At 35.4% G+C, this 13,989-nt stretch overlaps 1 protein-coding gene across 1 annotated transcript; it reads right to left on the bottom strand.

The window, feature by feature from the left end:
- Nucleotides 1–12,809: 12,809 nt before the first annotated feature.
- On the bottom strand, nt 12,810–13,439 carry LOC116166257. The gene is made up of 2 exons (XM_031481131.1): nt 13,011–13,439; nt 12,810–12,935 (listed from the first exon to the last, which is right to left on the bottom strand). The coding sequence occupies exons 1-2, from the start codon at nt 13,428–13,430 to the stop codon at nt 12,810–12,812; spliced, it is 546 nt and encodes a 181-aa protein (XP_031336991.1). The 5' UTR covers nt 13,431–13,439.
- Nucleotides 13,440–13,989: the final 550 nt, after the last annotated feature.

Below are 13,989 nucleotides of genomic sequence, written 5' to 3'. Positions count from 1 at the left end.
TCTGCACTAACTTCACATTTCAGTAAAATAGAAATAAACTCGAAAACGCAACGTTTAAAAATATTAGCTATTCCCTAAAAAAGCTAACAAGAGACACATTTAAATTTCAAATAGAATACATACGTGATGAGATCGTCTTAAGGTACGGTCCCCTTGTGGTAGATGTAACACTTAACTTCGGTAAAGCAGTAAATCAAGAATAAAGCACCGAATTAGTCAAAAATCCATTTATTCTGGAAATTTAGTCTATTTATACAGGGCGATTCAAAATTGAGTGCAAATATTTTACTCGATTTTTTATCAATTATTCAAAAACCTTTCAGCCGATTTAAATAAAATCTGGTGGCCTATTTGTCGTGATAAGGGCCTTTCTTTGGCGGGAATAAAATAAATACAAACCGATTGTTTAAAAAAACTTTTACATCCTGTATCTAGAAAACGAATCAAGTTAGGACATACGATTATATGAAAAAATTTCTTATTTTTGGTTGGTAAATACGCCCTTAAAATCCTTGCACTCAATTGTGAATCACCATGTATTAACATTTCAATTCAAAACCAAAAGCGTGTCATTCTCGTAAAAAAAACTGTCAACGGAAAAACCTCGACATTTCAACACATTCAAAAATGACGTTCATAGGCAGATTGGATTTAAAAATTATCATTAACAGTATACACGGTAAACGTATACAGGGCCCAACGTGTTTCGTTTGGAAGCCACCCCCAAAGAAGTGGTGAAATTTGGATTTCTTCTGTAATTTTTTTCTCAGCAGCCATAAGAGTTACAAAGATGGGTGGCACGTCTTTGAATAGGCTTTCGGGTATTCCCTATCCGATTTTGAAAATTTTTTTCAATTCTACCACGAAAGGGCGCACGAATAATAAAAATAACAAAAAAATAAAGATTTAAATCGATATTACGATAATTGCAATAATGTTTATTGATTGTAATGGAACTCTGGTAGCTGCCATCAATGTACGATGCGTCCCCATCCCGTTACACCTGTTAAACCTGTAGACAAAAAGTGAAAGCTGGTTAAGTTGAGTCCATGTTTGAGCTGCAAAGCATAGTTTGTGTCTACGGGAGAAAAAAAAACAGTAAAAAATATGAAATATCCTATCATAATCCCTTTACGACATCCATTTACAAAATTCCTCCTCGACCGTGAGCACAGGCGACATGCTCAATTGCTCATAAAGGACTAAAAACAGGAATGACAAGCTAGGGTCAACGATTTTGGATTTTCCATGGTGGGCAGTGGGCACGCAGTTACTAAAAGTTGGTCTCGTTGCTGGAAATGCTTGTCACTGGTGGTCGACATGAAAGATGCAAGAGCTATACACTTAGAAAGAGGTTCACTAGGAGGTCTCTCACATGTATCACATGACTCCAAACGTCGTGTTACCTTCAATCGCTTAACACCAACTTTGTTGATTGTTTACTTTGAATTAACATGATACATACATATTTTCGTCTAACTCGCGAATCCCATAAAGAGAGATCATAAATAACGAAAAACTCACGAGCCTCTCAGGGGTGGGGTTCTGTCAATCTGTCCAAGGTGAAATCGTAAGCACGCTTACGGATCACGAGAAGTTGCTAAGCCATATCTGCACAAAGTAGGAGTGAAACGTAAATAATGGTTTGCAGTTAAATATTTTTTTTTCCTTTCACGCTTCACTGTGACAGGTTTAATATCATAAAAAATTACACAGAGAACATGAAAATTGCTACCGGTCGGTGGATAATTAGAGTTCCATTACATTCTTGAGCATTCCCACGAAATGGGATTAGCTATTTATAAAGCAATAGCCTTAAATGTATCTTTCGCAGTTAGCATTAAAAACAAATTGTTTATAAGGTTTCTTATTATGCGGTTCTCATAATCAGTATTCAGATCGTGATGTGTGGAATTAAGAACATTTTCTTAGCAATATTGCCTTCCGATGCCTTTTTCGTGGATGTCGTCGTATTTTGCATGATGCCCGCATGGAATATTAATCGGCGGAGAAAGAAGTTTTAACGTCAACTCGTGTGCCTTCGAGACCAATGGAAATTTAATATCATCAGGCACAACGGAAGCGTGTATAGTAATTTGCGAATTGCGAATAGATTAACGAGTAAAGTGGTATGCAATATAAATATGAATATGTTTGCCAAGATTGAAACGTGCGCGTCTTAATTTATCGTACACCTGATCGATTATTATAAATTGTGCTTTCATAGTAATTAATTATTATTGGAAAAGATAACGGAAGCAGGATTTTAATGATATAAAATAATAATTATTAACCGGTTCTTCTACTTCGCGCCATTTTTACTATAGGGCGACTGACGATCCAATTAGAGTTTAGTGTAACGTTTGTGTTGTAAAAAAATACCTGCGTCAATTTTTTTACACAACCGAATAGGGCACATCATTTTTCACAGAATGGAAGTTTCCACGATTATCTATACAAAATCGGCATTTAGGTATACAACGTAGTAGGTATATCGAAATTATTCCTGGAATTCTGTTAACGGAAAGTGAGATTAAGAAGATACCTGGAGGTCCATAAGAAAATTCTTTGGATTCTTAAAGGAATTTGTAGTTCTTAGAATTCCTCTAAGAACGATAGTGTATCAGTGCGAGTCCGGGTTACTGCAGGAAAAACAACTTCAGCTGGAAGGAAGAGAAACGAAGTCTTTCGGCTCACTTGGCGTAGGGCAGTGGTTGCTTCACTGAGGGTTTCTGGCTCGAAAGTTCGAATCCATGTTCAGACATTTTTTCATGAATCTTCTTCCTGATCTTCTGCATACCTAATCTCTATAGGAATTGTTTTAACCCATCTAGCATTCATTTAAAAACTATTCATTCAGAAGAATCTTCTTAACTATTTCATTAGGAAGGTCCTGAATTACTTCCGAGGAAGCTATGTAAGAATCTTTTTGGACATATCAGAAACCTATTAGGATCTTCTTACCAACATTCTTAAGGATTTCGCTAGCAATTTTGGGCTTATTCTCACAATCTTAAAATAAAATTCGAAAATGTTTACTCCATCACACCTCAATCCAGGGACACACTGTACGTCTGCCCTTGAAGATGTGCCCACACTAACAAGTTATAACGGTGAAGTTTTACAGAACAGTCATAATGATCCCAAATCCTTATCTACGTGCCAAGATACTGGTTCACGCGTTGACCTTGCTTTTGCGCAACTTCGACAACGAAATGGCCACCGACTTAAAAATCCGATCTGGTTAATCGTAATTATAGGTGGACGTAGAGTTAAATGGAGAAAATACGGCGACTCGAGATTAAACCATGTAATTGAAATTAAAACTAAAATTGAAGTTAAAAATCTCTTAAAATAAGACAACAAACAATGAAATACGACCGAAATCGGTTCGAATTTTTAGTGGCAGAGCAGATTAATACATCCAAAATATGTCCTCTAAACCGGAGATAAGTGCTTAAGCTCGCTTCCAAATTATATCGAAACTATGCACAACGATAGGGTCAATCGCCAGAAACAGTCCAGTGACACCAGTAAACGCAATGAAATAGGTCAGTGTGTCAAAATCAAATGTTATACTTGACGACATAATAATTTCTTTTTTGACAACTCTTCTCGGATTATAATATGAGGTATGTCACCACACTTTTGAAGGTAGCAGAAAGCTACATATTCTGACCATTACGTCCGTAAGTAATCATTTCGTTTTCAGGGACGAAGAATTTTCCATAGTTAGTGGGGTATTTAAAAAGTTAGCTTTGGTTTTGGATACGTTCTTTGAATGTAATAGGGAGCATTTCAGGGAGTAAAATTCTATTTTGCGTTTATTACTCGTATTTCCAAGGCGGAATTTAAAGATTTAATTTTTCTTTATCCATCAGCGATTCGATTGAGCAAGTGCTGGTCGAGGGTAAAAAAAATCTTAAACTGAATTTTATGGGCCAGACCTCAGCTCCAACTCTCGCTCTTACCTATGCGCGGAGCCATGGTCGATGATTCGATGTGACCAAACTAATCTAATATTGAACTTTTATTTTTGGTGAGCGGTTCTATGATGCGATCCATTGTGGCCGCCCACTTAAGAAACCTTTTACTATTTGCAATCTCTTTAAAATCCCTCTAAGAAGATTCCCGAAAATCTAATCCGAAATTCTACAAATCTGTTTAAAAATAAATCTAGGAGTTTTTTGGTCGTTAAAGGGTTGACGCTTTAGATCTTCTTCGTGTCTTTTTGGGTTAGTCAGTTACGTAAACTTGATGTATTTGAAGGTTTAAATGAGAAAGGATTAATTTACAAAAAAATCTTTATTACTAGCGTCTCACTTTAGTTTCCAGTTGCGTAGGAAAGGAATTCGCAGCACGCGGTCTGACCAGGCGTCAATGGCAAATTTTGTTGGAGGGGCCCTAAATTGATCATACATTTTATGTGGACTCGGTCGTTTGGAAAGACAGACAAACATTCATTTTTACTTATATAAAAAAAATAGCAGACCCGGAGAACTTCGTTTATTAGTATATTTCTACATTGACATTGCCTAACATTCACCATATAATGCCATTACAGTGTGTTTATGAGTTAAGAGATGCCGTTTCAGGAGATGGTGGTGATGTGTTGCAAATTCATACTGTGCACATTTTAAATATTTGCTTTGATTTGTACTGGTACCAGGACGTGAGAAAGCTGCAGCGGACCATGCGCAAATGGCCAATTCAGGAGGAGCCGGAGCCAACTTAATAGAATATGAATAGTGGGGATACGTGCTCTTTTGCCTGGTATATATAGTAGTTCGTTGTATAATCACACTGTGCACATTTTAAATCCTTTAAAAACTTGTGTCTTAGGTATGAGAGGTTTCAAAATATGTTGAAGAATTGCTGCAAAAGTACAATGTATACACTTTATTTTGAAGTATTGCATATTTTTAAGCGGAACACTGTGCACATTTACATATTTGGAAGTATTGGAAGCTAACAGATGTCTACTTAAATTTCGTTTCTCGTTCGTTACATACTCACACTGTGCACATTTTAAATAAGGATTTAAAGGTGAAGACTTGTGTGTTAAGAGATGTCGTTTCAGACCATGTTGAAGATTTTTGCAAATGTACACTTCTGCTATTCGAATCAAAGACCCACCAAAGCAAAGATTAAGAAAAATCTGTCCAGCAGTTCTTGACTTATAAGTGGTGTAACATTCACGACTTTGTTTTATGTATACAGATTTTTAGCGCATTTTTTAAGAACTAAAACACATGTTCTACCCTTCATGGTATTGTAATGAAAGGTCTCATCGAAATACATTGGTTTGTCAAAACCATAACTTTCCCGTGCAACTCTTTTTCGAGATCAGTGAGCGACGGGACCTGAGGGGGGGGGGGGGGGAAGTAATTTTACCTCTCATTGTATTCTAATTAAAGGTCTCAACGAAAGGAACCGTTTTCTACCAACTACTGCTCTTCTTTCTGTCCTCTTATCAAAGTACGGGGGGAGGGGGGGGGAGTACAACTAGTTTCATCCTTCATGGTACTCTAACGAAAGGTCTCAACGAAAGAAATTAATTTCTACCAACCATAACCCTCTTCCTCGACCTCTTATCGTAGAATAAAAACGAGTATGTCTTTTCTCCATAATCTTATCCACAATAAAATCGATTGTCCTGATTTGTTACAATACCTGAACTTTTATGTTCCCCGTTTTGGTTACCGTGGCAATGATACATTTTACTTACCTTATTGTAATTCCAATATTTTGAAGAATTCGCCATTTTATAGAATGTGTAAGTATTGTAACATGTTTTCTAAAAACTATGATATCTTGTATTTGCCAAAGGTTCAATTTTTAGATTTTCATTGTTAATAATTAATATTATAAGAAATGTTAAATATTTTTTGTCTTTGTTATATAGTGTATTTTTAAATTTATTTATTGTTATTCTACTCAGATATTTAAATTTCTCTTTTTGTTACTTGCTTGCTTATTTGTTATATGAATTTTGTCCGTTAATTGGATACTCAAAATATACATTATTATTATTATTATTATTATTATTATTATTATTATTATCGTGATCGGGTATATTCCCTTATACCTCACGAACGGATTGTCGGAAGAGGGTACTCACAAAGGGCGATTGAGACGTCTGAAAGAAATATATCCATTGGTGATGTCAAAAGAAAAGCTATTTCGGTTAAAAAAAATGCGCTTTATCTGGACAAAGTTGTGCACAATTTATACTTGTTTATCTTTTAGCACCATTCATAATGATTCGGAAAATTTCTTCAGGAATCCTTTTGACATTTTTATGGGAATATTCTTACAATTACAATTAATTTCTTTAGGAATTTCTGGAACTATCTCCGTCCTAGAATTCTGTTATAAGTTCCATTACAACACATTTTAGAGTTTCTTTATGGTCTTCCTGAGAAATTTGCTTGGAATTTTTATTACAAATCGCTTCATACAATATTCCACTTTCTTAAAAATCCTTGTACAGTTATACCATAAAGACAGCTCACACATCATGATGATGGAATGATAGAAAGTCGATGTATCAAAAAGCGACGACCCTATGAAATGTGAAGAAGCTCCATTAAGACGAAGGCCCTCCTTATAAAGCTCATCATTAATTTCTATATACATCTCCAATCTGAAATGTTATTTTACCCAAAATCGTCTTTTTTTCTTTCTGTCAGGAAATGTTAGTTTCCATGACAGAGGCAGAGCAGACTACGTTTTCTGTCGCTTGTCATTTTACTGACCGCACTTGTCACTTTATCGGCCGCATTTTTGACATTTCCAAATGTCCATATGGACTCCTGTCATCAGTGACAGATTGGCAGTAATCAAAAGTTATATACAAAAATTGAAAGTTTGTATTAAAAGACGACTTCGGGTAAAATTTAATACAAAACTCGTCAGTAAAATGTAATTACCTGACTCGGAAATTAAAGTACTCGGCCCCAAAGGGGCCTCGCACTTCAATATTTCTTTCCCAGTAATGTATCAGTTTCCTGACATCTCAGAAATTTGTTTAAAGGTTCCATCATAGGGGCGATTTCTTTAAAACCTGCTCTAAAACTTCCTCGCAAGCTTTCTTACAAATTTTTAATCTCCTTAATCGGTTTTTGACTAATTGTCTTTACCTAGGAATCACTTTCTTTTAGAAATCTAAATAAAGTTTTTATAGAAATTGCAAAATAATTCACCTGGCGAAGTAAACGCCGCACTAGGAATCAAGTGGTAATTTTGTCAGGGCGAAAAAACCCTCGTCACGTTGGTTTAAAAAAATTTTTCTGTAGAAATTTTCAAGTTTAATTTTATAGAGTTCAGACTATCTCAAAGATACTCAAAACGAACAATAAAAAAAGATAATTGATAGAGAAACAGAAATATTTGAAATTAATTAGACCTTGGAGGATAAGCCTGGGCCATTTTAAAATTTTATTAGCGTTTTGATTGCGCTTTTAATTGGTGAAAATAATTCGTGAACTCGTTTGAAATTGAATGGTTTTTCTCTTGGCTAAAATAAAATCAAAGGGCATTTTTAGATTTAGCATTACATATTTATTTATTTATACTTACAAAATGTAAGAAAATTTTATCAAAAGTTACCATTGAATTAAGCAATTAATACGTAACTTCGACAAAGTGCGAAGTATGCCCAGATGAGCACCAAAGAGAAACTAACGACATTTTTGTCAAAACGAACCCATTATACATTGCAATAATTGGTGCAATTACCAGGACCAGCTTCACAAACGTCAATTCTGTGTAAAAATGATTTTGAGTTGTTAAATTCAATGTAGTGTGAAGCGAAGCAGAGTGGTGTTCGAACACAACTAAAATTTATGACATTTATTATGATGAGTTAATAAACAATAACTATAATTACAAGAAACAAACATAAATAGGTACATTCAATAAAGTTGTACGACAGTTTCTTTTTCTGCAAAAGAACACCGTGTTTCACGCTAGAAGCACGCTGCGCTAAGGTCGAAGGTGATCAGGAGTTTTCGTGTTCGTGTCCACTAACTCACCAACTTATTGTTTTAACTTCCATTGGTAATCAGAAGTAAGAGCTCACCTTTCACCTCAATTATTCAATGCTCTATATTAGTTATACGTTAGATCTTACAAGTTGAACAAACTCGTGTAAGCCTTATACGGACGACCATGCCGTATTTGGCGTAAATGGCATTATGATATTATTTTGCCGCTGCCCAACAAATAACGCTATTTATCAAATCGCAATGTATGGCATATTTGAATAAAGATTTTATTTACGATAATAGAGCATATTACGTTAAAAATTGGTAATTTAACGTCAAATTCTTCAGGAATAATGGCCGTAATAATTGTTTTACTATAGTTCGGTGAGCAAGTGATTTACGCATTAACTCGTATGCGGACTGCATAATTTGCGATGTTAATTTTGATAATGATACATTCATGATTGGATAGGATATATCTAATTATACCACAGATAAATCAAATTTTTGATTCCAAAGCCTATTTTCGATATGTATCTACCCAAGAAAATTGCTTTAACCTTTAAAACACTAACGAGCAAATTATCTCGCATCCAAATGTTTCGATTTTTCGTGTGCGCACAGCCTCGTTTTTCTGATTTAAAGTGGGTTACCTCCTATGGAAAGCTAGTACCCCTAAGGCAAACCTACTTCGTTTAAAGGGCATGAATTAATTAGCGGTAGGAAATTCTCCTACGTTCAGTTTGTAAGACATGAATGGCTGCTTTCGCGGTTTCCGTAAATTAAAAAGTATGCCAACGTTCCTTTAGGTGGGTGCTCATAATCCTCAAAATATGAAATCTCGCATCATTTCAAATTAAGGTTTAGTTCAGCCACCTAAACAGGAAACTACTTTTATTTCGACTTATTACAGTATTGTACGTGTCTTGTACATTTACTAAGGGGATTGATAAAGACACTAAACCTTCCCCATACTTCTTTTAATTATTTCAGGTATTAAAATAAAGGCATTAGGTGACAGCGACTATAGTTTCGACCCGAAGGTCATTATCAAGCTGAAATGTTATACTTTGAAACAATGACTAACCTTAGGTGACCTACCTTAAGTTTAAGAGAACATATAAAAAAAAAACTTTTTGTCCTGACATATTATAAGATAATTGATTAATATAAAATAGAAATTAGAGGAGACGAGATGGACAACAGCCATCTTGACAAGAAATGTGAAATGTGCTAACTAAATACGACAGGTTAAGTAACTGAAGGGAAGGGGCAAAAGCGAGAAAATTGAAAAATTTGAAAATTAAAAAGGAATAAAGGGCCGGATTGGTTATGGGACGAAAAAAGAAGAAAGGTGAAAGAATGTAACTTAGCTTACATTAGGCTATTGTTTTTTGAAAATATTTAAATTTAATGGGCCAAAATACCCAGTCTCTACTGAAGGTAGACGTCGGGACTCTGTAACATTCAATTTCATTAACAGCATGTAATTTGGGTTGCATATATTTCCGCGAAATTCAAAATTTAAACATCTATCTTGTGGGGGTTATCAGGTCACATTCTTCTGATTGTGGTATACTTTACCTTGACCAATTTTTGGACACTTTTGAAGCTAATCTTCATCGTGGTAGTTGCTACAAATAATTACATAGTTAATTATCGTTATTATTACGGATTAAGTAAGCTACTTACGTTATTTCAAGAGGCTCTTTAGTAGTGTTGTTAGCATAGCCCTTGAAAATTCTCATTATTTTGGGATTTAGAAGATTCAGTTGGTAAGGGTGTGGTCGCCACGCTAAAAATTACTTAATCGTTAATAATTTTAGGTAGCTTTGGATGATACAGCCGTTGTAACTATACATCATAATATTAGTACAATTATTTAGTTTACTTAAGAGCAAAAGCCAGATCCTTCTGGGTTAGTATTAATCTCATAATCACAGTAATCTTACAGATTCTATTTTAGCTTTTGATCCAAGTTTGATCCAAGTTTTACGCTACCAGTTTTAAGACAAATTTAGTAACCAGATTCGCATACCCGTTTTGTTTATCGTTAAGACCCGAACATCTTCCCTGTCAACATTTACCTATTCCGTATTCATCGATACCATCGCTGGTTCCAGCTCTGGGAAAAAAAAATAGCTTTACACACTTTGAAGAACCATTTATGTACTCACCGGAATACGTGTAAATATAATCTCTGAGCAGGGGTAAGAGTAAGAGAGGGATTGCACATCACTATCATTTCATCCATCTTGTATAATTTCATAATTACGTTCACTAAATTCTTCAGGTCTATACTTACCACTGTAAAAGCGTCAACAAGTTACCGGTCACTTCCATCATTTTATTTGTTAGACCGACTATTACCCCCTTGAACTACGAGTTAGTAGTTATAATAAGATGCTGTAAAGTAAGCTTACGTTACACCCGTCTTAGGTAAAGCTTTGTCCACCCACTTGTGTTCGCTGCCAAGTTGAAGTTCCTTGATTTAATTGTTAATTAGTAATTACTTAGTCATTGTCATAAATTGCGTCATTAATTCGTCATTTGGTTGTCACATCTTATCATTATCACCTCTTACCTCGCTTGCTTATGCACTACAATAATAGTATATTAAGAAACAAGTTTCATAAGTGGCGCGTTTAACGCACGAGTTCAAGTTTAGAAAACGAGCCGCTCGCGGCGAGTTTTCTAATGAACGAGTGCGATGGGGCGTCTTATGAAACAAGTTTCTTATAATATTTTTTCTATTGAGAAGATATTTTCGAGAAATTTTTATCAAAATGATGTTATAGTAACTTTTTGTAACTAGGGAATTTTGATATAGAAGTTGTATTAGTGCAGGTTGTATTAAGTTGGCAGTACGACGTCCCAAATATTTCACTTATTTAAATACAGTCTCATCAATTTTGTTTTAATTAATAAACTTCAGAAATTAGTACATTAACTGTGGAACAATTCATAAAGGCAAAATACAGTCCTTCGTCCTTTTATATAAGTTATGTGAAATTCAGTCGTGTCACTGCCGATTTAACGACAAAGCTAACACCTAACAGATTTCGCCCTTATGACACTGCTTCTACTTATATTGGTGACTGACATAAAAAGAAAAACAAAGGTTTCCTTTCGCGATTTGCCATTAACGGTCACTAACGGATCGGTTCTTAGTGGGTTGTTGTTACGTGATACGTGTCACTCATTACGACAGGTTCGGCTTCAGATTGTCACTTCCTCTTAGGAGCATAACGATACTACACAAATCAGGCTCACGATATTAATAACGCAGAACAAGTGCTAAAAGCAATAAGCTGCTTCTTTAAAATATTGTTTAATGTGTTCCGAAGGTATCCTCGTTGTCATCCTTTTCCCCATTCGAAAGCTCCTTTATAACCTGTAGGTCTATTTTGGAAGATAGGTACACTATTCGTACTAGTAATCATTGGTCACCGATTGCACGTAGATGTTGAGCGTGCTACAAAAAGAGGCATTAATCATTAATGTAAAAATTTACCTCAAAGCCCCACATTGTTGATATCTCGGTTCTTACGCTACATACCGTAATATTTAATTCCCTTTTGAGTTTTGGGAGAAAGTAATAAGTGGTTTTTTCATATTGTCCTTGTAATTTGATTAACACTTTATCAGCCTTACATGTCTCGCTTTTAATCAAATAGAAAGGGAATCTTGTCGTTCTGTATATCAAAACATAACCCTAATTTGTAAATAAATACAATCGAATGTCAAATAGGGTAGTGAATTTAGGTTTTCCACTTTAATACCAACTTAAAAACGGTGCGTTAATAGGTCTCATTAACGCACTGTTTTGAGCGGAAAACAGTGCGTTAATAAGAACATTTAAAAATCGAAATAGAAAAAATTACTTATATACCCCGTTAAACAGCAGTTTATTATAAAGGTAGTTAGGCCAGCGCGTCCTGATAATTCTAAGGACGTCACTTCACTGGCTGTAGAATTTGGCGCCCTTAAAATATATTATTTTTTCTATTTCGCGTTGTTTATAGCTCCATTACCGCACGCAATCGCGTATCGTTCTAGCCATTAACGCACCGCATAGATTTTGTTTTCAACTGTTGGTAACATTGCAAATGCTAATAAGTCGATGGTATTTATTCAATGTGTACATAACATAACCAAACTTTTCTAACTAAAATTGCACAACGAAAGCTTTAATCATAATAAAGTAAATACAACAAACTTAGATTTCGTCCTTATCTGCGTAAGTAAATGTACAATTATTGTACACTTTGACGGTAACAGCTCCATCATGTGTATTGACTTTGATACCAGGTAAATTGTGGGTTATGATGTTGTGTTCGGCACTATTTATATTTCCTTCAACTATAGCACTGGGAACGGCACTTTCTACATGTGTTGATGTACATCCTTGTGCAAGAATCCCATGTAATGATGAGGATGATTTACTTGCTTGGGCAAGAGTTCCTGCAACTTCCACTTTTCGTTGAACCTACGTTTCAATATATCCTTCGGCAACCGCGGAGGACTTCCACCCGCCATGTCGTTTAATGGTGACCAAGTCACTACCGCTGTTAGCTAAATGTGAGACACTTGAACGCCGGAAACAGTGCCCAGTGTATTGTGCCGGATTGGCTAATTGTAGAAACTCTGCAATCTTTCGTGGCGTCTTGCCCATTGTATTGATTCCGATCGAAGTAGTAATGCAGCGACCACTACGGTATGTTACAAAGAATCGTTGATGGCAAGTATTAACTGGGCGTATGCTGCTATATTTTTTTATAATATCAATCCACAATTTCTCGGTGATGACAAACTGTCTCATTACATTGTTTTTGTTTTAGGCACCGATACAACAACAATATCATTTTTATATTGGATGTCGCCCAGTGCCATATTAGTCAGCTCCTCGCGTCTGCATGCCCCACTGTAGCCCATTATTAAAATAACCTACAACGAGAATACAAACAAGATACTCCTGTAGCTAGTACCTACCTACCCACTAGAACAAAAAATTCTACTTACTTTTGTATCTAAATAATGCTTGTCGTCAGCCTCCTGAATAAATCGATTAATTTGCTCTAAATCTAAAATTTTTGATTTTTTTGGCTCATAGCCTTGCGAAAATCTTTTTAGCAGTGCTTGTAACTTGACGTATCTTGATATATCTACATTTTTATGCACATTTAGGTAGGATCGTAGCATCGAGTACATTGACCATAATGACGATGGCTTTTTCAAATGAGTTTGTAATTCAAAATATGCTAATAAAACATTCTCCGAAATGTGTTGGGCTTTATTTTCTTTACACCACTGGTCAAATTTAAGGTATTCCTTTTCATATTTTAGTTTCGATTTCTGCGGAAGCAAATTATCTACGGTACTGTTTGCTATTTCCCGCAATTCAGGTGGCGTGCAAGTTATGATTTCGTGCTGCTCTTCCATTTCTATTTCACAAAAATTGCATATCTGCGCAAAAATTGAAACTTCAAAATTTTCAATTTGAAAAAGCGAACCAGTGCTACCAACTTAACATTTACAACTAATGTGAAGTAGTACAGAATTTTGAACTATTTTTAGTTTTTTACAATAGAAATCACGCGAAATAGAAAAAGTAGTATAAATAACTCGTTTCATAAGCCGTTTGATCGCACTTGTCCTTTGGAAAACTCGCCGCTACGCGGCTCGTTTTCCAAACTGGACACGTGCGATAAAACAGCTACTTATGAAACTTGTTCTTTAATATACTATTACGACCCCGCCCAGAGCTAGCTGGCGCAGGGATTACATCGCCTTACCATCCTTATATATATACAAATCTTATTGTGTGGCGAAATTTAGGTTACAACTCACGGACTGAATGGAAGCCCAAAAGTAACAACCCTGATCTGCTGAAGGCAGAAAAAGGGCAACATAAACTAGGAACGAAGGGCTGACGAGCGTATCGGGGTCGGAAACTACTTTGTGAGAAAAAGCAAATTTTTATTTAAGTGAAGCATTTCAT

This window comes from Photinus pyralis, unplaced genomic scaffold (assembly GCF_008802855.1).
Source record: "Photinus pyralis isolate 1611_PpyrPB1 unplaced genomic scaffold, Ppyr1.3 Ppyr1.4_LG3a, whole genome shotgun sequence".
Lineage (NCBI taxonomy): Eukaryota > Metazoa > Arthropoda > Insecta > Coleoptera > Lampyridae > Photinus > Photinus pyralis.
This window is presented reverse-complemented; position numbering and strand designations above follow the sequence as displayed.